Source organism: Delphinapterus leucas, chromosome 9, assembly GCF_059928025.1.
Source record: "Delphinapterus leucas isolate spDelLeu-1000000601 "Yukka" chromosome 9, BTC_Dleu_Yukka2, whole genome shotgun sequence".
In the NCBI taxonomy this organism is placed as follows: Eukaryota; Metazoa; Chordata; class Mammalia; order Artiodactyla; family Monodontidae; genus Delphinapterus; species Delphinapterus leucas.
Window position 1 is genome coordinate 59,358,788 of NC_143137.1, and position 27,675 is coordinate 59,386,462.

The window sequence follows — 27,675 nt, forward strand, 5'->3', positions numbered from 1 at the left end:
AGCTACAATAATCAAGACAGTATGGTACTGGCATAAAAACAGAAATATAGATCAATGGAACAGGATAGAAAGCCCAGAGATAAACCCACGCACCTTATCTTTGATAAAGGAAACAAGAATATACAATGGAGAAAATACAGCCTCTTCAATCAGTGGTGTTGGGAAAACTGGACAGCTACATGTAAAAGAATGAAATTAGAACACTTCCTAACAGCATACACAAAAATAAACTCAAAATGGATTAAAGACCTAAATGAAAGGCCAGACACTATAAAACTCTTAGAGGAAAACATAGGCAGAACACTCTATGACATAAATCACAGCAAGATCCTTTTTGACCCACCTCCTAGAGAAATAGAAATAAAAACAAAGTAAACAAATGGGACCTAATGAAACTCAAAAGCTTTTGCACAGCAAAGGAAACCATAAACAAGACCAAAAGACAACCCTCAGAATGGTAGAAAATATTTGCAAACGAAGCAACTGACAAAGGATTAATCTCCAAAATGTAAAAGCAGCTCATGCAGCTCAATATCAAAAAACAAACAACCTAATCCAAAAATGGGCCGAAGACCTAAACAGACATTTCTCCAAAGAAGATACACAGGTTGCCAATAAACACATGAAAGAATGCTCAGCATCATTAATCATTAGAGAAATGCAAATCAAAACTACAATGAGATATCATCTCACACGCGTCAGAATGGCCATCATCAAAAAATCTACAAACAATAAATGCTGGAGAGGGTGTAGAGAAAAGGGATCCCTCTTGCACTGTTGGTGGGAATGTAAATTGATACAGCCACTGTGGAGAACAGTATGGAGGATCCTTGAAAACCTAAAAATAGAACTACCATACGACCCAGCAATTCCACTACTGGGCATATACCCTGAGTAAACCATAATTCAAAAAGAGTCATGCACCACAATGTTCATTGCAGCTATATTTACCATAGCCAAGACGTGGAAGCAACCTAAGTGTCCATCAACAGAACAATGGATAAAGAAGATGTGGCACATATATACAATGGAATATTACTCAGCCATAAAAAGAAACAAAATTGACTTATTTGTAGTCAGATGGATGGACCTAGAGTCTGTCGTACAGAGTGAACTAAGTCAGAAAGAGAAAAACAAATACAGTATGCTAACACGTATATATTGAATCTAAAAAAAAAAAAAAAGGTCATGAAGAACCTAAGGGCAGGATGGGAATAAAGATGCAGACATAGTAGAGAATGGACTTGAGGACCCGGGGAGGGGGAAGGGTAAGCTGGGACAAAGTGAGAGAGTGGCATGTACATATATACACTACCTAATGTAAAACCGATAGCTAGTGGGAAGCAGCCACATAGCACAGGGAGATTAGCTCGGTGCTTTGTGACCACCTAGAGGGGTAGGATAGGGAGGGTGGGAGGGAAGGAGACGCAAGAGGGAAGAGATATGGGGATATATGTATAGCTGATTCACTCTGTTATAAAGCAGAAAGTAACACACCATTGTAAAGCAATTATACTCCAATAAAGATGTTAAAAAATAAATAAATGAAGAGCAGTCATTATAAAAAAGCTACTGAAATATAAATTAATATACAAACAAAATGCCATGTTAATCATTCTTCAAAGCACAACCTTACTGTGTAATCAACTCTCAAATGTTCATATCACTCAACAGTTTACTTATAAAGCACCAGACACCACAAATGTTAACCTGCTGAGTAATTATTCAAGTGGGTAATTTCAGGGATGCTGGAGATATTTATCAGAACGATTCAGTAGCTTGTAAAATGTTGTAGACAAACATTAAACAGTAATAAAGCCATCACCATGAAAATTCTGTATGAAGAAGAGTACAGCAGTTAAGAAATGAATGGTGGTATTTTAGCTGTGGGTTCTGTTAGGTCAAAATAACTTTAAATGCTCTAACTTTAGATTTTATTATTATTGTTATTAAGCTAAAGCTAACATTCCAGTAAATGTTCCCAAGACTAAAAATTTGACAAGAGGCAGTATAAGTCTTTTCTGAAATAGACATTTGTCTGTTTATATTTTCAACTCCTTACGGTGAAAAAGATGCTTGCTCACCCTGTCATAAGCAAACATCACCACGTTTAGAGTAAAGATTTGGGTTCCAATGTATTGCTAACTTGGTGATCTTGGACAAGTCAGTTAACATCTCCAAGTTTTAGGTTCCTCATCTATAAAAAGGGCAAAATGACAAAATCTACATATCTGTTTCATAAAGTTATCTTAAGGATTCATTAGAATGAAGAAAAAGTGCTCTGTGAATCCTAAAATGATACATAAGGTTGGTAGTGATTAATAGCTACTCTTAAAAAATATAAGCTGTAAACACAGTTATATGATATTTCTAATCCCCAATACGAAAGGAAGACGAGGAGGTAGGTCCAACATGTATCCAACTTAGAAATAAGCAATAAAAGGTAACAGGCTAAGGAGAAAAACAGTATATTAAAATTCTATTGGATGATGACAGTCATGTTGGTAAGCCTGGAGAGTCAGCTTAAGGCTAAGGCACCACCAGTGATGCCCAAAACTATCCTAGAATCACCTGGTGAGAAATGTACCTCCAATCCCACAACAAAAGCAGGTTGCCTAGGCTGCCTATCATGTCAGCTGAAATGGAAACTTCACACACAAGCTGCTTCCTTGTGTTGCCGTCTTCCAAATCAAAGTCACACATGAGCATCCAATTGGCAAAGCTAGATCACATGCTTGTGCCCTGTCTGCAGGGAAAGATGGGAACTGAGTTTTGACTCATATGTTCTAGCAGGCAGGCCTTGTAATGTGGGGATTTTCTCCATTATAGGAAAGGTAGTCAAAAGATGATGGGGAGACTTCTGGTTTCCAGTCCAGCATGTAAGGGGCTTAGAAGTTGCCAGTCTGTCCTAAAAATAAGTAAAAAGCTTAAAAATTGAAAAATCAACTACTCTCCCCAGATTCATCAGAGGAGTGATGTCAACAAGCAAACTACTGCCCCCCAACATGGAGAAACAGAAAGGGAGAACCAGAGGATCACAATGACCAATTGCTAGAGGCTCAGTGTGGACAAGAAAAGACTTAAAAAACTCTAGGTGGACCTAGACATAGTGGATTCCCCACACTTTTGTGAATGTTACCTCCTGGAACTCAACCTGGTTCTCAGTGAATGTCAGAGAAAAATCACCTGGCATTTCCAGTAGGAGGAAAGGAAAAGGAACCAAGCTGAAATGCATCAGAGCATTCTGTTCTTTATAAAGAGGTCTGCCTCAGAAGAAGTTATTTCAGAGGAGTCTAACCCACTGGAGTAATACCAGAGCCAGCTGACCACAGGGAAGGCAAATACCCAACTCCAGCCACCTCCAGCCATCCTCTCCCACGTGAGGGGAAGAAAAAATTGAGAAACACTTGTGAAGTACACTGTCCAGGGGCACAGGCTCTCTAATGGACTGAGACCTAGTCATAGGACTAGGAACACTTCCTTTCCCTCTACACCCTATGCCCACATTACCAAAGGACTAGTTATAGCAGCTTCTTTTATCCAGTACATCATGTCTGGCTATCAAGAAAAAATTACAAAGCATACCAAAAGGCAAAAATACACAATTTGAAGAAACAGAGCAAGCATCATAACCAGACTCAAATATGTCTGGAATATTGAGATTATCAGACTAGGAATTTAAAACAACTATGACTAATATGCTAAGGGCTCTGATGGATAAGGTAGACAACATGCAAGAAGAGATCAGCAATGTAAGCAGAAAAATGGAAATTCTAAGGAAGAACTAAAAAAGAATGCTAGAGATCAAAAATACGGTAACAGTGATGAAGAGTGCCTTTGCTGGGCTTATTAGTAGACTGGATGCAACTGAGGAGAAAATCTCTGAGTCTGATGATATTTCAATAGAAATCTCCAAAACTGAAAAGAAAAGAGAAAAAAAACTGAAAGCAAACAAATAAAAACAAACAAAAAAACAGAACAATATCTAAGACCGTGGGACAACTACAAAAAGTGTAATATACATGTAATGGGAATACCAGAAGGAGAAGAAAGGACCAGAAGGAATATCTGAAATAATAATGATTCAGAATTTCCACCCAATCAATGTCAGATACCAAACCACAGATACACAAAGATCAGATACACCAATGAAGATAATCAAAATCACTTTAAACATCAACTCCCCAATTAATTAAAAGACAGATTGTATTCTAGAATGCATCAAAAACATAACACCCAACTATATGCCATCTACAAAAAAAAACCATTTTAAATATAAAGACACATAGAGATCAAAATAAATGAATAGAGAAAGATAACACCATGCACATACTAATTAAAAGAGAGCAGAGCAGTTATATTACTTTCAGACAGAGCCCATTTTAAAGCAAGGCAAGTTAACAGGGATAAACAGGGGCATTATATAATGATAAAGGGGTCAATTCTCCAAAAAGACATAATAATCCTCAATCTAACAGAATAGAAAGCCTAGAAATAGACCTTCATAAATACAGTCAACTGATCTTTGACAAAGGATCAAAGATAGTCTCTTCAACAAATGGTATTGTACACTGATATGCAAAAAATGATTCTAGACACAGACCTTACACCGTTAACAAAAATTAACTCAAAATGGATCACAGACCTAAATGTAAAACTCTTAGAAGACAACAAAGGAGAAAACTTAGATGGCCTTGGGGCTTGATGATGATTTTTTGGATATAACACCAAAGGCATGATCCATGATAGGCTGGACTTCAATAAAATGGACATTTCCACTCTGTGAAAAACACTGTCAAGAGAATGTAAAGATAAGCCAACACTTGGATAAAGTATTTGCACAAGAATAGCCAATAAATGGGGCTTCCCTGGTGGCTCAGTGGTTGAGAGTCTGCCTGCCGATGCAGGGAACACGGGTTCGTGCCCCGGTCCGGGAAGATCCCACATGCCGCGGAGCGGCTGGGCCCGTGAGCCATGGCCGCTGAGCCTGCGCGTCCGGAGCCTGTGCTCTGCAACGGGAGAGGCCACAACAGTGAGAGGCCCGCGTACCGCAAAAACAAAAACAAAAACAAAAACAAAGAAAGAATAGCCAATAAATGACTGTTACCCAAGATATACAAAGAACTGTTAAAACTCAACAATAAGAAAACAAACAACTCAATTAAGATTAAAATATGGGCCAAAGACCTTAACAGACACCTCACCAAAGAAGTTATACAGATACCAAATAAGCATATGAAAAGGTGCTCCACATCTTCAGTCATCAGGAAAATACAAATTAAAACAACATACCCACTAGAATGGCCAAAATCCAGAACACTGACAATATCAAATGCTGGTGAAGATGTGCAGCAAAAGGAACTTGCATTGTTTGCTGATGAGAATGCAAAATGGCACAGCCACTTTGGAAGACAAATTGGAGGTTTCTTACAAAACATACTCTTACCATACGATCCAGCATTCATGCTGCTAAGTATTCAGCCAAAGGTGTTGAAAACTACATCCACACAAAAACCTGGATGGATGGATGTTTACAGCAGCTCTATTCCTAACTGTCAAAAGCTGGAAGCAACCAAGATGTCTTTCAGTCAGTGAACAGATGTACTGTGGTTTACCCAGACAATGGAATATCATTAAGCACTAAAAAATGAGCTATCAACCCATGACAAGACATGAAGGAAACTTAAATGCATATTACTAAGTGAAAGAAGCCAATCGGAAAAGCCTACATACTGTATGATTCCAACTATATGACATTCTGGAACAGGAAAAACTATGGAGACAGTAAAAAGATCAGTAGTTGCCAGGGTTTGGCAAATAGGGAAGGAAAACAGGCAGAGCACAGACTTTTGGAGCAGTGAAAAGACTCTGTATGAAACTATAATGATGGACACATATCATTATAAAATGTGTTCACAGACTGTTCAACATCAAGAGTCAACTTTAATGTAAACCACAGACTTTGAGTGATAATGATATGTCACTGTAGGTTCATCAATTGTAACAAATGTACCATTCTGATGGGGGGATGATGATAATGCGGGAGAGGTTATGCATGTGCGGGGAGCAGCCAGGAGGAGTACAGGAAATCTCTGAACCTCTCTTTATATTTTGCTATGAACCTAAAACCACTCCAAAACAATAATAATAATAATAAAGTCTATTTTTAAAAAAGATCATGGGTAGCCAGGACCATCAAGATGAAACTAAGCAGGCAGAGTCACTAGGCACACATCTGTATAATCTCCCTTTCTTTGAATCCTTGAAGTAGGTTGGATTCTTTTCCTTTGTAGTTGAGAAAACTGCAGGTCAAAGAGCTGACGGGCCCCAGGCCCCATGTCTTTCCCCCAGGGCCACAACCTAATACAGTCAAGTTGCCTTAGACCAGGGCTTCTCAACCTTGGCCGTACTGTTTCGGGTCAGATCATTCTTTTTTATAGAGGGCTGTCGGGCACATCGTAGGATGTTTAACAACATCCCTGGTCTGTAATCACTAGATGCCAGTAGCAACCCCTTCTCCCAGATGGGACAACCAACAGTGTCTCCAGACATTACCAAATCTCCCCTGGGGGCAAAACTACCCTGCCCCCAGGGGAGAACCACTGCCTGAGACAGCGCCACTCCACTTGCTCGTTCATGCAACACGATCGCCTATGGGAAGCCTCCGATGTACCAGGCACTGAGGGGACAACGCCAAATAACCAGAGGCCCTGCCCCCTGAGGGGGAACGACAGACTTATCAACGACTGGTTGGTACAAAGTGTGTGATGCTATATGCTATCACAAATCAGAGTGCTAACTCTGGTTAACTCTTGGAGTCAGGGGTGGCAGAGGTAAGGCCTTGGAGCCAGGTTATTTATTAGTGATTACAGCACTTCACACTGACCAGTTAACTTTTACTGGGCCCTTAACTCTATGCTAGGCATGTGCTAAAGGCTTTATGCCTGATCTCACTTAAACATTTCTAAAACTATTCAAGGTGAAAAGTCATTAACATCCCAGTCTCCAGATGAGGAAGTTGTGGCATGTAAGACACTTAGTCTTAAATGAGTAGTAGTAAATCACGGAGCCAAAAATAACCCTAGAGCCCAGGTCATCTTCATACTAATTATACTACCTGGAGGATGTGCCAGGAATTTGGCAATCAAAGATGGGGACTTTAAGCTATCCTTATGAATGGTGCTACTGGACAACATTACAGGTGAAAGCCACTTAAAAAAGTTTTTCTGATTTGGTATTATCATACATAAATACCCGTGGTTCAGTGGAAGCCAGATTTACCTAATGGAGAATATTATTCTCAGTATTATATGCTGAACTCAGTCTCAGTTTTTTTAAAGCATCAAGGTTACAGTGTAATTAGCAACCAGCTGCAATTGTAATTACCACTCCCAATATAATTTGTTACATATTAGCAAGTGTCAAATTACTACTGCTCCTTAAATGAATAAAAACTGATTGTGCTGTTCTGAAGACTGGGGTGTATGTTCCTGGTGGGGAACAAAGGAATATAAAAAGTATATGACATATTTATAAAGTGCTGAAAGGCTCTACTTAGGAGATCACAAGTTGCTGGAGCCCAGATAATGCCACAGAAAGGTAAAATGGCTGAGAGAATAGCTAACTTATTAGACACAGAGAAGAGAGAGCAGCAAATCAAAGGACAACAGAAAGTTGCTTTCACTAAATAATACCTCACCTGTTCAAAATTCTGCTGTGCATCAACATCATATAATTGAAGAATAGTCAAGAACCCAGGAGGAAGTTAAAAGAAAATGCACAGGAGCCCTCTGCACAGCCGGGATCCTCGTCCCAAAGACTGGGCACAATTTCACTGGAGCAACCCCTCCTCTTTCCTCTCCCACGATTTTCAACATGACTCTGAGCAAGTGCTCTGGTTCCAAACCCCTCTGGAAGCCCACACTTCTGTAAAGCTTACTATGTCCAGGCCTGGCTCTGAGCTTTAGAAACATGAGCATATTGACCCTCCCAATAACCCGGGAAGTAAAAACAACCATGTCCTGTTTACAGATGAGGAAACTGAGGTAGAGAGAGGTAAAGTAACTTGCCCAGACCCATAATTTGAACAGAGTCCATGATTTTAATCATATGTGATAATGACTTTCAGAAGGAAGAAAGAAAGAACAGGAGATTAAGAAAGCAGAGAACCTAGAGATTAAAGAAAATTAGGTCATATCAACCAATTGCAATGCCTGGGCCTTATTTAGATGACAATTCAAAAAACAATTTTAAAAAATTATAAGACAATAGGGGAAATATGTAAAAATGTGTAAACTAAAATTTTTTTAGATGTGACAATGATATTTTGGTTGTGCATTTTAAAAATCTTTTTTAGAGATACACAGTGATATTTACAGATATGATGTTGGGGATCTGCTTTGAAAAACTCAGAGGGATGAGAGGACAAGAGAGGGTGTAGTATAAATTAAACAACATCTGCCATAAACTGATAATTACTGAAACTGGTTAGAAAGGAACATAGGAGTTGGTTACACTGTTCTAATTTTTTACGGAAAATTTCCATAATGAGAAGTTTAAAAAATGCTACTATTTTTTTAAGGCTTAAGTCAAATGCCAATTCCTCCTGGAAGATTTTCCAGATTCTCTAACCAGATTTCCCTCATAGAATGCTATTTACACCTACTTTTATGGACTTTGCAAATGGACGTCTGAATTCTGACTCTACTGCTAACCAGCAATATGACTTCCTATTTTCTCACCTGTTACAGAGAGAGAGTGAGTGAGAATCAGGATTGAATGAAAGTAGCATACTCTGGGACAGAATCTAGCAGTGCCTTGCTTGCCAGTTTGTTGTATCCTTTCCATATTCATAGCGGCCCAGCTGACTGAGTCATCAGTGGACAGCTGAGCCCTAAGGGAAGGCTCTCTTGGCTTTCCGAACTAATCAGAGCTCCTCTTAAGAATCTGAGCCAGCAGAGGGTCTGGGCTGAGCTGGCAGTAGGTCATACTGGCTGATGAAGTGGCACTAGTGAAGGTTCATGACCTCCTGGGATTGAACAACAACAACAAAAATTAAACTGGTTTCCTACCTTTCATCTGACATCAAACATGAGTGGTTTCTTATGTAATACTAAGAGGGAAAGCTGTGTTTAAACATGATAGACAAACCAGAATGCAGAAACCATACAGGAAAAGATTAATAAATGTGTAACATAAAAAGTTCTAAAAATCAAAAGTGTGTATGAACCCATTAAACATCAAACAACTGCAAAAAATAAACATATAAATAATGTGTAACAGGACAAAAGGCCAAGGTTCTTAATTTAAAAGCGCTCTTAGAACAAGTCAATATGAGAAAGCAAATAACCCAATGGAAAGCTGGGCAAAGGTCAAGACCAGGCTCTTCTTAAACTGCTGGTGGACACCAAAATGGGCTAACAAAAACCTCCAAGAAGCACCATAAGGAAACCAGGAGCTGAGCTTTTACTCTGGAACTGAGATGCCCGTCTCAGTTCACAATGGAAAGAAAGTGGAATCTTGAAACGCAGAGTCAACATCAACCTGCAATAAAATAAGTTCGTGAAGACACACAAGGAATGAAAGTCCTTGCCAGTGGGCCTGGCAGAGTCAGATAAGAGACTGGATATATCACCAGCCTTTCCGGTCAAGCCACCTGGAGGGTGCAGTATGCTACTGGGACCAGCTGGTCTGAATCAGCAGACATACTGTTTGGACCTGCTGGGAATGTCTCGCTATAATGCAGCTGGACCTTCTTAGTCAAAAGGAAGCACATTTCTCCAGGAGCGTCCTTCTGAAGCAGCTTCTCTGTAGTCATGGAGATTCATCTACCTTGAACAGCCCAATCCCTGCTGAGGTTTACTCCGCAGCTATGATTCTCCACCATGCGCTCTCCTGGGGGCTACCCATGCACAACTCCTCAAGTATTCCAAATTATTAGTTTTTTTAGTTTAGTGAGGGATGGAGGGGCTTGAGAAAATGGTTATTAGAAAAAGAGAAGTTTCCAACAAACCACACGCATGCAGCAGAAATCTGCTCCCTTTCACTTTGCCATGGGTGGCACCCCTAAGTAAACGAACAATTCAACAAATGGTGTCTGAATGTTATGTAACAGGTACTTTGAGGTCCCTGTCATCAGTTTAAAATCTAGTGGAAAACATAATATAAGAAACAGCAAGGACCATTTTCCTTCAGAACATCAATATCACTATCTCACCCAAGACAATTTAAAAGTGATTTAATATCTGCTATGGGCTGAACTGTGTCCCCACAAAATTCATATGTTGAAGCCCTAAACCCCCAGTACCTCAGAATCAATCTGTATTTGGAGATAGGATATTGAAAGTAGTAATTAAGGTAAAATGAGGTCATTAAGGTGGGCCTTAATCCCTTAAGACTGGCGTCCTTATAAGAGGAGGAAATTAGGACACAGACACAGAGGGAAGCCCATGTAAAGACACACAGAGACAAAGGCCATCTATGAGCCAAAGAGAGAAGCCTCAGAAGAAACCAACCTTCTCAACACTTTGATCTTGGACTTTTAGCCTCTAGATTTGTGTGAAAATAAATTTCTGTTGTTTAGGCCACTCATTCTGTGGTACTTTGTTATGGCAGCCCTAGCCAACTATTACAGTATAATTTAATATAAACTCCTTATTCAGGTTGCTCCAACAGGGCCATTGTTTTATTTATTTTGGATCCACGTTCAAGCACTGCATTTGGTTGTCATGTCTCTTCGGGAGCCTCCTTTAATCTAGCCTTTTCATTCATAACATCGGCATTTTTAAAGCCAGAGGTCTTACAGAACGTCCTATTTTCTGGATTTGTCTAATTGTTTCCTCATGATTAGATTCAGATTCAACATTTTTGGCAAGAAATCTCTAAAGGTCACGTTGTATACTTCTCATGGCATCACACCTGTGGGTGTGCCATGCTAGCTTTTCCCTCCTTCTGATGATGTTAAATTGGATCACAGATTGAGGCCGAGCCCTCCCTTATAACGGTGCTTTTTCCCCTTTGTAGTTAGTAATTTATAGGGAGATACTTTGAGACAGGGAGAATTCCAACAATCTTTTACTGAAGGTTTTAGCATCCACTGAGGACACGTGCCTGAATCAATTACCTGCAGGTTGCCAAATAATTTGTCTTCTTTTTCTAATTCTATCATACCTTCTACTTGATTAGTTGATTCTTCAGTAAGTAAGAATTTTACTTCCCCACCTCCATCTCACTTTGACTCTTTTTGGGAAAGAATAATAGTCATGGAATGATTAATTTTTTTAAAAAATTCAGTATGTTACAATCCAGTTTCAATTGATTTGTTTTTATTGTGCTAAAACACATAAAATTTAACATTTTAACCATTTTTAAGTGTACAATTCAACGGCACTGAGGACATTCACAATGTTGTACAACCATGAGAACTATCCATTTCATCATCCCAAACACAAACTCTGTGCCCACTAATTAATATCCAGTTGATTTTAATAGCCACTATGTGTTGTAACTGTGATACACACTCATTGTAATATACATGTATATATACATACATACGTGTATACACACAGGCACACGTGTGTGTTTTTAAAGGATGAACATCACAATGCACCACAAAGAACAATTGTGAATATGAAAACTTAGCCAACTAAAATAAACCATTATGCAAAATGCTGGTGCAGCAGGAAGGCAACATCCAAACCCACTCACCAAACATAACAACGTAGGAAACAACCAGGAATTACGTGCCTCCTGATGGGCGTATCCAGTACCAAGGATCCAGTAACCTGAGAGAGGCAGCCAGCAACCACCTAGGAAGTATTCTAGCCAAAAACAAAAAATAAAAAAAAATAAAATCTTAAACTTGATCAAGCATCCAGACCTAACTATCAATTGTCAGGAAACACTAGGGACAGACGAACATCAAGGGGGTGCAATCAGCAAATTCCAAATTGTGGGAAACTACAGGAAAGATGACCCAATTCACTCATCAAATAAACTGCAAGGAAACACAAAAAAAGATGGGTAGTCAAACCTATAGATTAACAAGAGTTAAAAGACAATATCGACCAAATGCCATGTGCAGACTGTCTGAATCTTGATTAGAACAAACCAACTACAAAAACTAGGACATGGGATTTAACATCCTTACAGATACTTCAAGGAATGAGGGAATAAAACTAAGACCGCTTTCCCTAAAACTGAAGGAAAGAACTAAAAAAACAAACAAAATCTGCCCGCCAATATAGAGGAATGACAAGAAACATTCTTGTCTCTGACTGAGCTCTAAGTTAAACAAACAAACAGGCTCCCTTTTTTCCTGCTACACTGTTGCCATAGCTTTATGGCACAGAATCTGAACAGGGGTTGGACATGTCACATTTACAAACCGCTGTGAAGGATATGAGAAGGGAATGGGCATGAGGTAATACTGGAAAAGTTAGACAACAGTCAAGACCAAGGAGGCATAAACTGACTAATGAGATTAAATATTATTCTTTAGGCATAATGAAGCCACACTGTGCAGCAAGGTAGATTAAAGAGGGCAATGTAGTACAGTGGTTATGTTCATGGACTCTGCAGCCGGGCTGCGTGTGTTCCAGTCATCGCTCTGCCACTTGAAAGGTGTGTGACCTTGGGCAAGTCATGTAATCTCTCTGTGCCTCAAGAGACTTAACCACTCTGTACAGATGAGTTTCCCCATCTGTATAATGGAGACAGTAATAGCACTTACGTGCCATGGGATTGTTGTGAAGATTAAATTACTTCACATACAGAGTGCCTAGAACAGTATCTGGCTTGTGTCAGCTGCTGTTGTCACTGTTATTTGCGTAACCTTTCTGAACCTTAAGTTTCTCTGTCAAATGAGGTTATGACACCCTCCCTGCTGTCTTGTAGATGATTATAGAGATCAGATAATGAAGCTTGGGTCTTCACATTATCTGGTCATTTTAATCTCTGTAGACTGTGAGTTCCTGAAAACAAATCCAATAGCTTACTCGTTTGAGGAAGCCCAGCACTCAGTATAGGAGCTGGCATGCAGTTGGAATCAATAACACACTTGAATGCACTTTTTAAAAACTGTTAAGTGCTGTGCTCATGAACAAAGGACTGCTCTTAACAGGGACACAAGGGCCAATCTTACAGGCTTCCTTTGACAGTTCTGGGCAGAATGGAGAGGAAAGTGCAGAGAAGAGACCAAAGGCAAAACCAGCTTGGAGCTATGGCAATGCTGGACCTAAAAAGGAATGAGGACCTGAACTTAAATGGAGGAGATGGGACACACCTGCTCCAGGGAATGAGAAGGGTTTGACTGACCCATCTCTTTGCCCAAATCCAAGTTTCTGCCAATGGTGTCTCTCCTGGTTGCCCACCCAAGTACTTAGCGAACTAACCAGAAACTTTAACTGGTAGGAAAGTTAAACTGCAGCTAAAAGTAAGGAATGACCAAGAAGATGAATTCAATTCTAGTAAACAGAGTTTGGAATATCTTTGAGACAAGCCAGTTGAGATCTCCAACAAAAAGTCAAAAACACAAGGCCAGTGCTTGAGAGAGCTGCCCCACGGGGAGTACCATGAAGTATCACCTGTCAGAAGGAAAAGGATCTGAGGCAGAGGCCTGGGGTACACCAACATTTCGGGGGAGAGCAGAAGGACAAAAAGAAGCCGGCCAAGGAGAATAAGTATGAGTTAAGGGACCAAGCAGGAGAGGGCACATCATGAAAGCTGACAGAAGGTGCTCCAGGAAGGAAGGAGTGGGACATGGGGTCCTGTGAGGCCAGAGATAAGGAGGACAGGCCAACAGTTTTAGAACAGAGGTCACTGGTGACCCAAAGGAGAGAATGTCAAAAACTAGAATAGGCATAAGTTCATTTTCAGGAATTTTAAGTACAGGTGGGTAGTAAAGAAATGGAGACGAGTACAACCCTTAAATAATAATTCAGAGACGCCATCCAAAATAATACCCTGGCCCCAATGGAATCAAAATTAACCCGAAGAATCCTAAAATTTATACTGGGTTTTATCACTATGTATCTAATTCTGCAAAAAGTTGGACTGACTTACAACCAAATCAAAAAGTACTGTACCCTCAGTTTAGAAAGGCAGCTACATTTAATTACACAGTAATGAGAGTTCCAGACCAATATTCTTTAAACTTTAATGTGTATACAATCCCCTGGGGATCTATTTAAAATGCAGATTCTGATGCAACAGAATATTTGGGATGAGTCCACAGATGCTGCAATTCTAACAAGCTCCTGAGTAAAACCAATGTTCCTGGTCCTTGGACCATAAGCTTCTAATAGCAAGGCTCCAGGAAGGGACCACACCACTCAGAGAATCTGATTACTGAAGCAGCCAGACTGTCTAGCCATTATGGTGACTATTCAGTAGATCACGAGCTTAAGAAAAGCACACCATCTTTTGTTCAGGTAGGTCAAATAATATCTATGTCCCTAGTTTTCAGTTAGGTTGAAACGTCCCACAGTCTCCAACAGACATCACTTGACAGTCCCTATGGCACTTCATAATCCCCAAAGTGCTTTCCCATGTTATACTTCATTTGCTCATCACAGACGTCACAGATAGGCCCTGTTTGCTTCACGGGGATTCTGAGCGCCCAGAGAAGTCAGACTTGTCCACGTTCTCACCATCAGTGGAAGCACTGGACCTGTAATCCAGGTTCTTCTGCCTTCTAGTCCAGGGCTCTTTCACTAAACCAGAGCTACTAATTTAAAATTAAAAAAAAAAGAAGTTCTTGAAGCGTTTTCCCACATGAGAAAGGGGTGCTGACTGAGCAGTTGGGTGTCCTCTACATCTCAGGCTACAACTGTGGCTGGGATCAGACAGATACAAATCATGTCTAACTCAGAACAACTACTAAATATGAGCCCAGGTCTAAAAACCTGTTCAAATCAGGCTTCTGACGAGGTTCAGGACATGCTACCCCAAAATGCGGCACCTTGGCATATTCAGTATCTTAAACTGAAGGAGTTTAAGAAAACAGCAGAAACAGGAAGGTCACTCTGACCATCCCCACACACAACCCCAACCTTCTTTCCTGAAACAGGTCATAAACTCCCCTACAAAAGGTACCGTCCCTGTTCCAGGAGGAGAGGACACAATCATCACCAAAGATGGGGAAGTTGGGGCCAAAGAGCTGCACACACAAACCTTGTTAAACCCACCCTTATCTTCCTGGTTACTTCTTCACCATTTACTTCCCTTTTGTCTTGTCAATTCTTTACAAATTTATTTTTCATTGTCCAAAAGGTTTAAAGCTTTCTGCTCTGGTCACTTTCATTCTCTTGTGAAGGTTCTCATGTACACATAAAAATTCAGCAAAATTTGTATACTTCTCTTTTGTTAATCTGCCTTTGTCATTTTAATTTTCAGACCCAGCCAGGGACCCTAAGAGAGTTGAGGGAAACTTTTTCCTCCCCTACACTTACTTAGACAATTTTCTTACAAATTTTACTGTCTTATGTCTTACGCAAAAGACATTTTACCATAAAACAGTAATTGTATATTGAAATATCTGACTTTCATATCAAGTCAACAGTTTTCATGGAAAACATGTGGAAACTGTGACTACATGTGGAAATCAAGACAAAGCTACCAGCCTAATAACAGCCATTAAATAGAGTGGTTTATTTACATTGAATTGCTAAGAATTTCAACACTGCCAATTTTGCTATGTTGTCAGCACCTAAAGTCAAAAGAAATCACCAGGCCTATATTCACTCATGCAACTACAAAGCAAATTTCCAAAGGAAATGGTGAGTTCGAGTACACTATCTTTTAAACGTTTCCAACCAACAAACCAGACCACCACTCTACAAATCAGCCACTGGGAATAATTCTGAGCCAAGAGACCAGAGCCACCATTGATGGGGTTGACTTGACCTAACAAGAGGGTCTGGTTAAACAGGCCATGAAAAACAGGGTTTGCTCAGTTGCTATTAAGTACTTTGCCAAGGGAATTACATCACTGTGACAAGGGCACATCCCAAGCAGAAGCAACCACACCAGCAGATTCACACAAAGGGATCCAAGAAAACATGGTGGGAAGGATAAGTGCTATGAAGCAGCAAATGATGGGCAGGGTGAGTAGGAATGGACCATGCTCAGCAGAGCTAATCCTCACAGATAGTGGAGAACACAGGAAGGAATGCCTCCATCTAAGAACTCAACAAAAGCAGAGGCTGGGGCTTCCCTGGTGGCGCAGTGGTTAAGAATCCATCTGCCAATGCAGGAGACACGGGTTCGAGCCCTGGTCCGGGAAGATCTCACATGCTGCAGAGCAACTAAGCCCATGCACCACAACTACTGAGCCCGCGCTCTAGAGCCTGCAAGCCACAACTACTGAAGCCCACGTGCCTAAAGCCCATGCTCCGCAAAAAGAGAAGCCACTGCAATGAGAAGCCCGTGCACTGCAATGAAGAATAGCCCCTGCTCGCCGCAACTAGAGAAAGCCTGCATGCAGCAACGAAGACCCAAACGCAGCCAAAAATAAATAAAATTTTTAAAAAATGTGTTTCCATTAAAAAAAAAAAAAAGCATAGGCCAGTCGTAGGACAAGAGGTCAAAGAGGCCGAAGGAGTCAGAGCAACTCCAGCAATTACAGAAGAACTTGATATCCAGGAAGACCTGCTCCCTGATTTTCTTACCCTACAGGGTTTTCAACCCTTCCCATCCCTCTCCCCACCCCCAGCTCTCTATTTGCTAAACAACACTTGTAAAGCCCTGTGACCCAACTGGGGAACACTGACAACACATGGGCACCCAACTAGGTTAGCCAGGGAAAAGGCTGCAAGACCAGGGTTACCTTGCTCTTTGCAACACTTCCCCCCTCAAGCACCTACACTGATACAGAAAACCACTGAGACTTACAGAAGACAAAAGGAGCTTTCAATCAATTTGGTGATAAAACCCATATTCTAGGATAACTACAAAACTATATAAACTTGATGCCTAAGCACAAAGGTGAAACGAGGCAGAAGGACTGAAAAGAAATTGTCAAGAAAGAAGACAACTTGTAGGGACCCCTATGTATCCTTCCTTTGAATTGAGACACCAGAGACTTGCATTGATCTCACTGCATTCCTTCCTTATTCCAAGAAGGAACCATCAGAGGATCAGCTGAAGCAAAGAGAGGGAAAACCGCCTAGAACAGTGGCTGGCAACCTCAGAAGCAGATCTGATTCACTTGGGGAGCTTTCAAAAACCTTGAGGCTCAGGCCACACCTAAGTCCAACTAAATCAGAACCTCTGGGTGAGACCCAGGCATCAGCACTTTTATACCAGTCCAGAGGACTATAATGTGCTGAGAACCCCTGGACTACAATAGTGCAAAAAGCAAACGGGTTTCAAGGGAACTTGGACCAATTACAAACTTTTCTAGGATTCCATTTCTTCACCTGGTAAAAGGGAACAAGATTAACGAAGGGAGGAGTGAGGAACACTGTGTTATGTAAACCCCAAGGCCCATCCAGCACCATCAATTTAAGAAACCCTAAATCCAAACATCAGTGGAAGCACAGAAACTTACCAGCATCATGGCTGCATAAAAACAACTCAAACATTCTTTCCTTCCAGTACAAAAAACTAATCTGTTTTAGTATACTATTATTATACCATCAAATACCTAGCCGTTTTTACCATATGGGAGAGAACACCTTCAACCTGAAGAATGTCCTTAATAAACTCAATCACATTTTATCCTCAGTAACAAACCTCTGAAGAGGGTATTATTATTGATGAGAAGCATGAAAAACATGGAGGTTACATATATGGCCCAAGTCCTAATTAGTGAACACTGGGTTAAAATTTTTACAAAGGTAAATGACAGTGATGATAGTTGCACAACCCTGTGAAGATACAAAAAACCACCGACGTGTACACTTTAAATGGGTGACTTGTATGGCATATGACCTATATCTCAATAAAGGTGTTTAAAAAAAAAGTATATGACAATTTCTGGCCTGTGCAATCTGGTTCAAAAACCACTTAACAATGAAGCGTATACTGAGTGCCAAAGCATTCTACAGATACAAACTACTGGACTGGAATGATCAGGAAATACACATGCCCGTAACTGATAACATGTGAATTCTCACATGCACCTCTGCAAATGGAACTTCTTTTTAAGGCCTGGGCAGGTGAGGCAGAGACTCTGAGCACAGACTGGCCGGGTTCAAATCCAAGCTGTATTGCTTATTCTCTGTATAACCGTGAGGAAATTACTTAACCTCTCCAGACCTCAGTTTTCTCACCTGTAAAATGAGGACAAAAAGAGACCACACCTACTTTTGGTATTATGAAAAATAAAGGAGTTATTATTTGTAAAGAACTTGGGAAAGTGCCTGGCACACAGTAAGCACTGTGTAAGTGGTTCTCAAAAATAAAAGTCTGGTTTACAGTTACAAGACCTAAATAAATGTCTTAAATAAGAGGCATCTAATTTCCCCTCCCAAGCCATCTCCCCCTTCTCCCATAAACTCTACTCTCCATTATGCTAAACTACCAGGCAGACAATATGGTGGACAGGGTAAGAGCACAGACCCTGGAGCCAGACTGGCTGATTTGAAACCCAGCTTCTTCACTTTTTAATTATCAGATCTTAGGCCACTTACATCACCCCTTGGTGTCTGAGTCTTCATCTATAAACCAAAAATTATAGTATGTAACTCATAGGACTGTTAGGGGCATTAGGCGAGTTAATAATGAAAAGCATTTAGAACTGAATCTCACATCTAGTAAATAGTAAGTGTTAGCTACTCTCCAGTTGATTTTATTACCTGCTATCCCCTAAACGCAGCAGGTGCTCTCACCTCTCTTTCTTTCATTTGCTGTTTCCTGTCACTGGAATGGTCTTCCCTCTTCCTCTGACTATTCCTTTTGAAATACCACTACCTTTCAGACGCTCCCTCCCCTCCCCTGACAGAAACGGGCTCCTTCCCTGATGCTCCCATAAGCCCTTGTTACGGCACTAACCCTACCTGGGGCACTTCCATGAGAGGATTTAGCCTGTGGTATGGTTGTGGTTTTCTTGAAGGTCCAAACGGAGTCCAGTTCATTTTCATTTCCTTAGTTTATTCCCGTTTGCAACATTAGAAAGAACACAATACACACAATTCTAAACGATCACGGCAACAACTCAGTCAACAATGGAATAGCAATACTAAGTGTATTAGCACTACAGACCAAATTTTCATGATTATGAATGCTTTAGCTTGTCTCCAAATGTTCTTCTTTTAGTTCTAGATTAATCTCACCCAAATTATTGGAGTCCAGTTTTATACCTGAACATCTCTCACACCTGAACTCCAGTGAGCAATCTCTTTTAACAGTTTCGCCTAGTTTAATTTCGTCATTCTTAATGGATAATAAACTCAACCTGTGACGAAAAGGGAACGTTGACTACAAGAAAAGGATAACCTCTCTAATACTACTTTTTAAAAATGAATTTTTTATGGAAATATATAAAATAGAATTTAAAAAACTCATTTTCATTTCAATACATGTAGGGCAGTGCTTGGAAGTTTTTTAAAGAAATACTCAAAATAACACTAGTAGTACAGGCAGACCACTTATCATCTACCATCTACCAAGGGAACCCATAAGGATTATTCCTACAAAAGGCGGCAGCAAGAGAATTGAAGTTTTCTGAGTTCATCTCAAAATACCAAGTTTCAGATCAATGTTACTTCATGAAAAAACAAATATCTTTTGCATTAAGTAGTAACCATCAAGCAGAAATCAAAATAAAAGCAGACCGAAGAACAGATTCTCAGCCTTCCTATTTATACTATTTAAAGGAAGAGGGACATGAAAAATTAGTTACGTTTGAATAAATAAAAGGGGATTCCCTGGAGGTCCAGTGGTTAGGACTCTGCGCTTTCACAGCCGAGGGCCTGGGTTCAATCCCTGATCAGGGAACTAAGATTTTGCAAGCCACACAGTGTGGCCAAAAAAAAAAAGAATAAATAAAAGACCAGTTTCTGATTCTGGGCACTCCAGAATCTTAGACACTCCACTGAGATGGGATTCTCTTCTAGTCAGGTTCCTCAAGTTTTAAGAGGGGATGTCAATCCTACCCCCAGATTAAGATTGCTAAACCTATGGCTCTGTGTTCAATATGGAATATCTGTGCTCCAGGAAAAAGCAAAGAGCATGGCCTTTAACTGGGGCTGCCCAGCACTGCCTAATAGAGGACAGAATCACCTCACCCTAATAAGAGTCCAAAGGCAACTAAATAAGGGGTATTCTTGGACTAAGGTGGACCAGCACAGCTCATTTGGGGACCTACATTTACCGCCCTTGAGCTAAAATGAGAAACACTATAAGAAATGGCCTTATGGAATCCACAAACATACATTTGTGGTCATGAGGTAGTTTTGAATGCAGTTTGCTCACTGCATATAAAAAGAGATGGGGGACTTCCCTGGTGGCACAGTGGTTGAAGAGTCCGCCTGCCGATGCAGGGGACACGGGTTCGTGCTCCGGTCCGGGAAGATCCCACATGCCGCAGAGCGGCTGGTCCCGTGAGCCATGGCCGCTGAGCCTGCGCGTCCGGAGCCTGTGCTCCGCAATGGGAGAGGCCACAACAGTGAGAGGCCCGCGTACCGCAAAAAAAAAAAGATGGGGAGAAACTGCCCTCGCATAGCAAAAAAAGGAGACCTCTCTCCCAAGTAACTGACCTCACTGATCACTTCCTCTTTGCTTTGGCTGCTAGAAAATTCAGTCACCTCTAGCAAGTACATACATCCTTATTTTCCACTAACCTTAGTCCTGGCTTCATCTTATTTTCCCTTTATCCTGTTTTTCTCATCTACTTTGACTTGATTTTGATATGTCTTGTTGGTTTATAAATATATGTATATATGACATGACCCATCAGAAATCCTGAAAAGAGGCAAGTTTAAATGAATAAATAAACAAAAACACAAGTTCCCAAAGAGTAAAAATGAAATGTTTCATTTTCCCTGACTCTCACTACTTGGCTAAAATTCAACTGCACTTATTGATATGAAGTGACAGTTTAATAAAAATACAACCAAAAAGTTAAACCTCCTTCCATGTTATTTATTTTATTTCAAACTAGTTAATCAGTCTTATACTCCATTTACATGCATACTCCTCAATTTAAGTTCCTCACTTTACCTCCAAATTAAGTAAAATTATTTAACTCATCTACAGACATAAAAATGACAGTAAAGTATGGGTATCTACTCCCACCTACTCTCCTGGAAGAAGTCACCTTGAGGGAACATACTTCATGCCTTGTACTCATTGCATGCAAATTTAATGCAAAGAAAAGGTCAAGGGCTATTGGGTTTGAAAGGGCTCATGTAGGTTCCAAAAATGAATCCCAGTGATCCTCAGAGAATCTAACTAGAACAGTTATATACATACCCATGTTATATACATACCCACGTGTCTGCACATGCATACCCAGAGCACACTCCTTAGGATGGAACTCAGAGTCATTAAGGAAAAGAGAAAGGCCACTTAGGCCACATAATCTAGGAACACCGAAAAGCCTGCAGATTTCGGGACGCTTGGAGAAACTTAAGTCATAGAACAGCATTTAAATATATCTGTCTGCTTACAATTTCCATTGCAAATGTGATTAGTTTGCTCAAATAAATAGGAATATGATGTGTTGGCCATGTTTTCCTCTTGAGGGTTATCACAGAGTTTTGATTAAGGACAAATGTTTGAAATGTTGGGTATATTTAAGTTCACTGCACTTAAAATGAGCTAAGAAGTTGTATAGGCTTGATTAAAGGGCTGCCTTCATGAACTTAAAATTAAAAGCAATAAATTCCAATGATTCAAGCGATTGGGACTAAATATGGTATTCTGCCAGAAAAGTTGAAATGGAGTCCAAAGAAGCCGAAATGGTGTCCAGGTTTCAAGAAATGGTAAAAGAGGAAAGGTCAAGCTGTCGGAGCTGCCTTTCCTCTGGGTTAGTGAATGAGTCGCCTTACGCAGAATTCCTTTTAAGTAGAACTTCACAGGAGTTACAGGCTCCCAAGACAATCTGTTTTGTCATTTCTAAAAAGAAGCCTCTCAAGGGCTTAGAGGCCGGTATGTAAGTGTTGTCAGATGCGGAGAGAAGGACGAGAAGCGGGGTCCCTGGGGGGATGCGGGTGCTTTAGAGTTTTTACGCACACACGCGCAGGCCAACTCTCTCAAGCGGTCTCCAAAACGGAAGTTAAGGTGACTTCCCCACCCGTGAGAGGGCGGAGCCTCTGAAACCGAATGGGATTAGGCTTCTGCGCGGGCTGTGACCCCCGGGAAGCAGCTCGGGTCAACAACTACCAGGATCAAGAGCGCGAGTGCACTGGGGTAGCAGTGCGGACCTGCAGACCCCGAGCACTCCCACGCCCCGGGACGCGCTCGTGTCCGCTCCTGCTCACCGGCTTTGGCTCGGCCCGCCGGGCGGAGGCCCGGCACTGACTCCCCGCCCGGGCCAAGTGGGAGGGTCCAGCCAGCAAAGTTCCTGCTGCAAGGTCGGGCCCCGGTCCCCGTTCTCCGCACCGGCGGTCTGTGCTGCCCGGGAGGGGCGGGCACCTCCCTCCTCCCTCTGCTGCAAGGTGGAACAGCTGCCCCGCGCCCCTTTCTTTCTGCTTTCCCGGTTGCACCAGCCCGGCACGTGAACGCCCGGGCCCCTCGCGCCCCCCGGGGCAACCGGCCAACGGGCCGACGCTTACCTTGGAGGCCGCCATGCTTTGCACCGGGTGCGGGAGGCTGCGGGACGCTCTCACCGGCTCGCTGGCGCTGCGGGCCCGGGCCGCTCACTTCCAGTCCCGACGGCGGCGGGAGCGGCGATACAGCCTGGCAGCGTGCGCGCCCGGCCTGACTCCCCACGCCCTCCCGCCGGCGCGGGTCATGCGGGCGCCGCCAGCCCATTGGCTGGGCCCAGCCAGGGCCGCCGGGGCGCGCGTGATCCCGATAGCCTCTGCCCTTCTGCCGGGGCGGGCCCGGGTCTGGGGGCGGTGGACTGGACCCGCGCACGTGACCCCGGCTCCGCTGCTCCGCTGTCCAGCAGCGGCGACTTCTGTGGTGGGGCCGAGGGCGGGTGGCGTGGTGCAAGTCTGTCTCTTGGGATCAGGTGGCCTCACGAGGGAAGCTGTTGGCTTCGGCTGCTTCTAGGGGCTGCTCCAGGGCCCTCGAGACCCACAGGCGGGGCACACAGCCTGGGGAAGTTGAGAACTACACTTGGTGCCGTGTGTAGCCAGGTGTTCCCTTTCAAAGGGGCTCCTCTCTGCTATAAGGAATCCCGAAGCATTGACTAGTCTATCGGAAATAGCAAAATAATGTCTCTGGCAAGTCTACTTTTAGGTCAGATCTGGCAAACTCGAAGTACCAAACAACTGTATGTAGTGCAGAACATGGAGCTACTTCATTTCAGCCCTGCATAGTAGGGCTGTAGAAGTCAAAGACACACGCCCAAAAATAGGCCCTACTAAAATAAACAGGTCAAAATTTTAATCGAAAAATCGAATGTATAATCCCCAGAGGTCTTCTTCCTCTTTATAAGAATTTCATTCATTTGTCCCTGCTACCAAAATTTATAATTAAGGCAATGGTGGTCAGTGAAAAGGGCTTTAAATGTTTTGTGGATTATGGATATAACCTATCAACAAAAGTGTTTATTACTAATCATTTTAATTAATTAACACTGACTGAGTGCCTACTATATGCCAGGCACTGTGTTAGGAGTTGGAACCCCAGAATGACTTGAGAGATGGTCCCAGCCCTTAAAGAGCTAGTGGGAAAGCAAGCACACAGTTAATGTCCATATAAACTGTTAAGGCAACAACCTTTTCCCAGGGCACTATGGGAATGCTGAGGACTGGGGAAGCCTCTTAGAGTACATGATGCCTAAGCTGTGGATGTGCATCAGTCCAGTGAAGTGGAGGGGGACGGTTTTCCAGCCAGAGGAAATAAGGAGGGGAAGCAGGAGGTCCAGAAATTGCTGAGGAAACACAGCAAGTTATGAAAGTGATCAGTCATGAAAGGTAACAGGCTGTGGAACTGGTGGAAGTAGAGTCTGAGCAGGCAGGTTGGGACTGTGTCTTGGAGGATGTTGGGTGCCATGTTGAAGGGTGTGCACCTTAACTGAAGGGCTTTAAGGGAGGTGGCGTGGCCAGGGTTACAGTATAGATGGATCCCTCTGCTTACAGTGTAGAGAATGGGGTAAGACCAAACTATTGGAGTATTCAGATAAGACAGGCTGAAGGCCTGAAACCAGAGATGGGATAGGGCTAGAGGAACACATAGGAGGTAAAATTAGTCAGCGTGGTGCCTGATTATATGTGGGGGTGGGAGAGAGAAAGGAACTCACCCAGTCTTGCACAGTGGCCTCTGGTGTAGATGTTAGAAAGACTCCAGCCATCAGTAATACAGGAGGAGTGTTTTGAAGTGTGTGCCTCTTCTCTGTAAGGAGAGTGTATGTGAAATATACAAATGACGTTGTAAAAGCCAAAGAAAGAAGCATTTCAAAAAGGAATGATTTGTTAACATACTCTCAAGAAGTCTAACAAAGACCCAAAAGCCTCAAATGTGTTCATAGGCAGCAGAGAAAGACCATGAAAGGAGTGAAAGAATAAAGACAAAAGCAAAAACAGGAGAATTGATAAAGAAAAGGATAAAGCGCGGGACAAGTTTTAAAGCTCACTTACAGGGTAGCCCTGGCTGCTGTAAAGGATTTTAAAAGGTGCAGAGAAAATACAACCTCACGTAACCAAGATCACATCGTATACTGCATATCTATTTTTAAGGGTATCACTGAAGCTCTCCTTTTATAATATAAATGAACTTTAAAAAAACTTTCAATGTTGATAAACATATATATGACATAAAATCTACTCTCTTAACCAGTTTTAAGTGTACAGTTCAGTAGTGTTAAGCACATGCACATTGTAGTACAGCCAATCTCGAAAACGCTTTTCATCTTGCAATACTAACACTTTAAGCCTATTAAACAACCACTGTCATTCCTCCCTCCCCCCAGCCCCTGGCAGCCACCATTTTAGTTTCTGTCTCTATAAATGTGACTACTCTGGGTACCTCATAAAAATGGAATCATATAGTATTTGTCTTTTTATGATTGGCTTATTTCATTTAGCATAGTGTCCTCAAGGTTCATCTGTTTTTTAGCATGTGTCAGAACTGCAAGACTCTTAAAGACTGAATAATATTCCCTTAACTTTTAAAGACAAAAATAGAAAAAGAATCAAGAATCTGTAGATGTTTTCTAGAAATCTTGGAAAATTCAGGAAATCATAGCAATGACAAGAAAATCACTCACATTTCTTCCACCAGTTAGCTACTGTTAACACTTTACTGTTGTTTTCTTCAAGTCTTGATGTCTTTATGTGTGTATGTAAAGAGAGTCATATTTGAATTTAAATACAAGGAATCTCATTCTGTATGTAAGTTTTTTATGGCTGCTTCAACAAAGTGACCACATACTTGGTGGCTTACAAAAACAGAAATTTATTCTCTTCCAATTATGGAAGTCAGAATTTCAGAGTGAGTCTTAAGAGGCTAAAACCAAGGTGTCAGCAGGGCTGTGCTCCCTCCAGAAGGTTTAGGAGAGTATCTGTTTCTTTGCCTTTTCCAGGGGCTTATGGCCCCCTCCTCCATCTTCAAGGCCAGCATACATAACATCTTCGCTCTCTGACTCTGCTTCCCTCACATTGCCTCTTCTGTCTGTGATAGCCCTCTGCCTCCCTCTCATAAGGACACTTATGATGGCATTTAGGGTCCACCCAGATAAGCCAGGATAATCTCTCCACCTCCATATCCGCAACATATTCACATCTGCAAAAAAGTTTCTGCCATATAAGGTAATATTCATAGGCTCTAGGGATTAGGATGTGGACATTTGGGGGGAGCCATTAGTCCACCCACCAAACCTACCACACTATGGATGCAAATGTAACCACATATGAATAAAAGTGTATTTCAACCTACATTTGGAGTCAGACTCAGTTAATTAAGCTTTCTTCTTCCTCCTAGAATTCCTCAAAATGTGAAATTTTTGAAAAGTTAAACTGTCACAAGCCCTGAAATAGGAAGGATGCTCCTTGACTTCCACATGACCTATAAACAATGTGAAACATCATCTGAAAGGATAAAGTATAAGTTGGCTGGGCACCTGCTACTTTGTCTTGTCCTGACAGGCTTAGGTGCCCTCCTAATAAGTGACTTATGTCATACTTGTCCCTCCTGCCTGTCCCCAGACCACCCTCTTCCCTACCGTTTAAAAGTAGCTGGCACTGGGCTTCCCTGGCGGCGCAGTGGTTGAGAGTCCTCCTGCCAATGCAGGAGACACGGGTTCGTGCCCCGGTCCGGGAAGATCCCACATGCCGCGGAGCGGCTGGGCCCGTGAGCCATGGCCGCTGAGCCTGTGCGTCCAGAGCCTGTGCCCTGCAAGGGGAGAGGCCGCAACAGTGAGAGGCCCACGTACCGCAAAAAATAAAAATAAAAAATAATAAAAAATTAAAAAATAAAAGTAGCTGGCACTGAATTTTGACTGAAGGGGCCATGTTATGGGTTGTGTCCCCCCCAAACACATCCTCATGACCTCAGAATGTGACTTATTTGGAGATTGAAGATGTAATTAGTTAAGATGAGGTCATAATGGAGTAGAATGTGCCCTTAATCCACTATGACTGGTGTCCCTATAAGAAGACACAGAAACGCACCAGGAGAAGCCACGCAATAAAGGCAGTGATTAGAGTGACACAGCTGCAAACCAAAGGACACCAAGGGTCAACAGCTACCACCAGAAGCTAAGAAGGATTCTTAACCACTGCGTCACGATGGAAGTCCCAACAAGAGAAGCCACCGCAATGAGAAGCCCACACACCGCAACAAAGAGTAGCCCCCGCTCACCGCAACTAGAGAGAAAGCTCATGCACAGCAATGAAGACCCAATGCAGCCAAAAAAAAAAAAAAAAATTAATGGGCTTCCCTGGTGGCGCAGTGGTTAAGAATACACCTGCCAATGCAGGGGACACCAGTTTGAGCCCTGGTCTGGGAAGATCCCACATACCATGGAGCAGCTAGGCCTGGGCGCCACAGCTACTGAGCCTGCACTCTAGAGCCCGCGAGCCACAACTACTGAAGCCTGTGCGCCTAGAGCCCATGCTCCGCAAAAAGGAAAGCCACTGCAATGAGAAGCCTGCGCACCACAACAAAGAGTAGCCCCTGCTCCCCACAGCTAGAGAAAGTCCATGCAGAGCAATGAAGACCCAACACAGCCAAAAATAAATAAATTTATTCATTTATTTATTAAAAAAATAAACAGTTGTTAATCAGAGAAGGGAGGGAATGCAGAAACAATGGAGGAGCAGTCAAGAAACAGTTGTACAGCTTTGGAACACAGTCCTAGTTCCTCCTGAAGGAATATACATAACAATATCTTTGAGTTCTCCTGTAGGAACTAAGGCCCCCACCCAGGTGGAAGATGGTAACTTCAGGCTCAGCACAAGATTCCTGGAGCACCTCCCTGTTACCTCACCACCAACCAGTCAGAAGAAAGTCACACACCCTGCAGCCCTCACCCCAAATTTGCCTTTAAAAACTTCTCCCACAAAACCATCAGGGAGTTAGGGGTTTTTGAGCATGAGCCACCCATTCTCCTTGCTTGGCCCT

At 42.1% G+C, this 27,675-nt stretch overlaps 1 protein-coding gene across 4 annotated transcripts in view; it reads right to left on the minus strand.

Annotated features, from left to right (window-relative positions):
* SLC25A13 (solute carrier family 25 member 13) overlaps positions 1-22,907 on the minus strand; it is a 244,604-nt gene extending 221,697 nt beyond the window's left edge. For 2 of the 4 annotated variants that reach the window (XR_016394318.1, XM_022586453.2), the window contains exon 1: positions 22,719-22,907. Coding sequence is in view for 2 of the 4 variants with exons in the window: in XM_022586453.2 (XP_022442161.1) it covers positions 22,719-22,733 (15 nt within the window). In the remaining 2 variants the exon portion in view is untranslated. Of the gene's footprint in view, positions 1-20,783; positions 22,045-22,718 lie in introns of those variants that run through there. The other 2 variants (XM_089917651.1, XM_022586462.3) reach the window with 2 other exon arrangements.
* Positions 22,908-27,675: the final 4,768 nt, after the last annotated feature.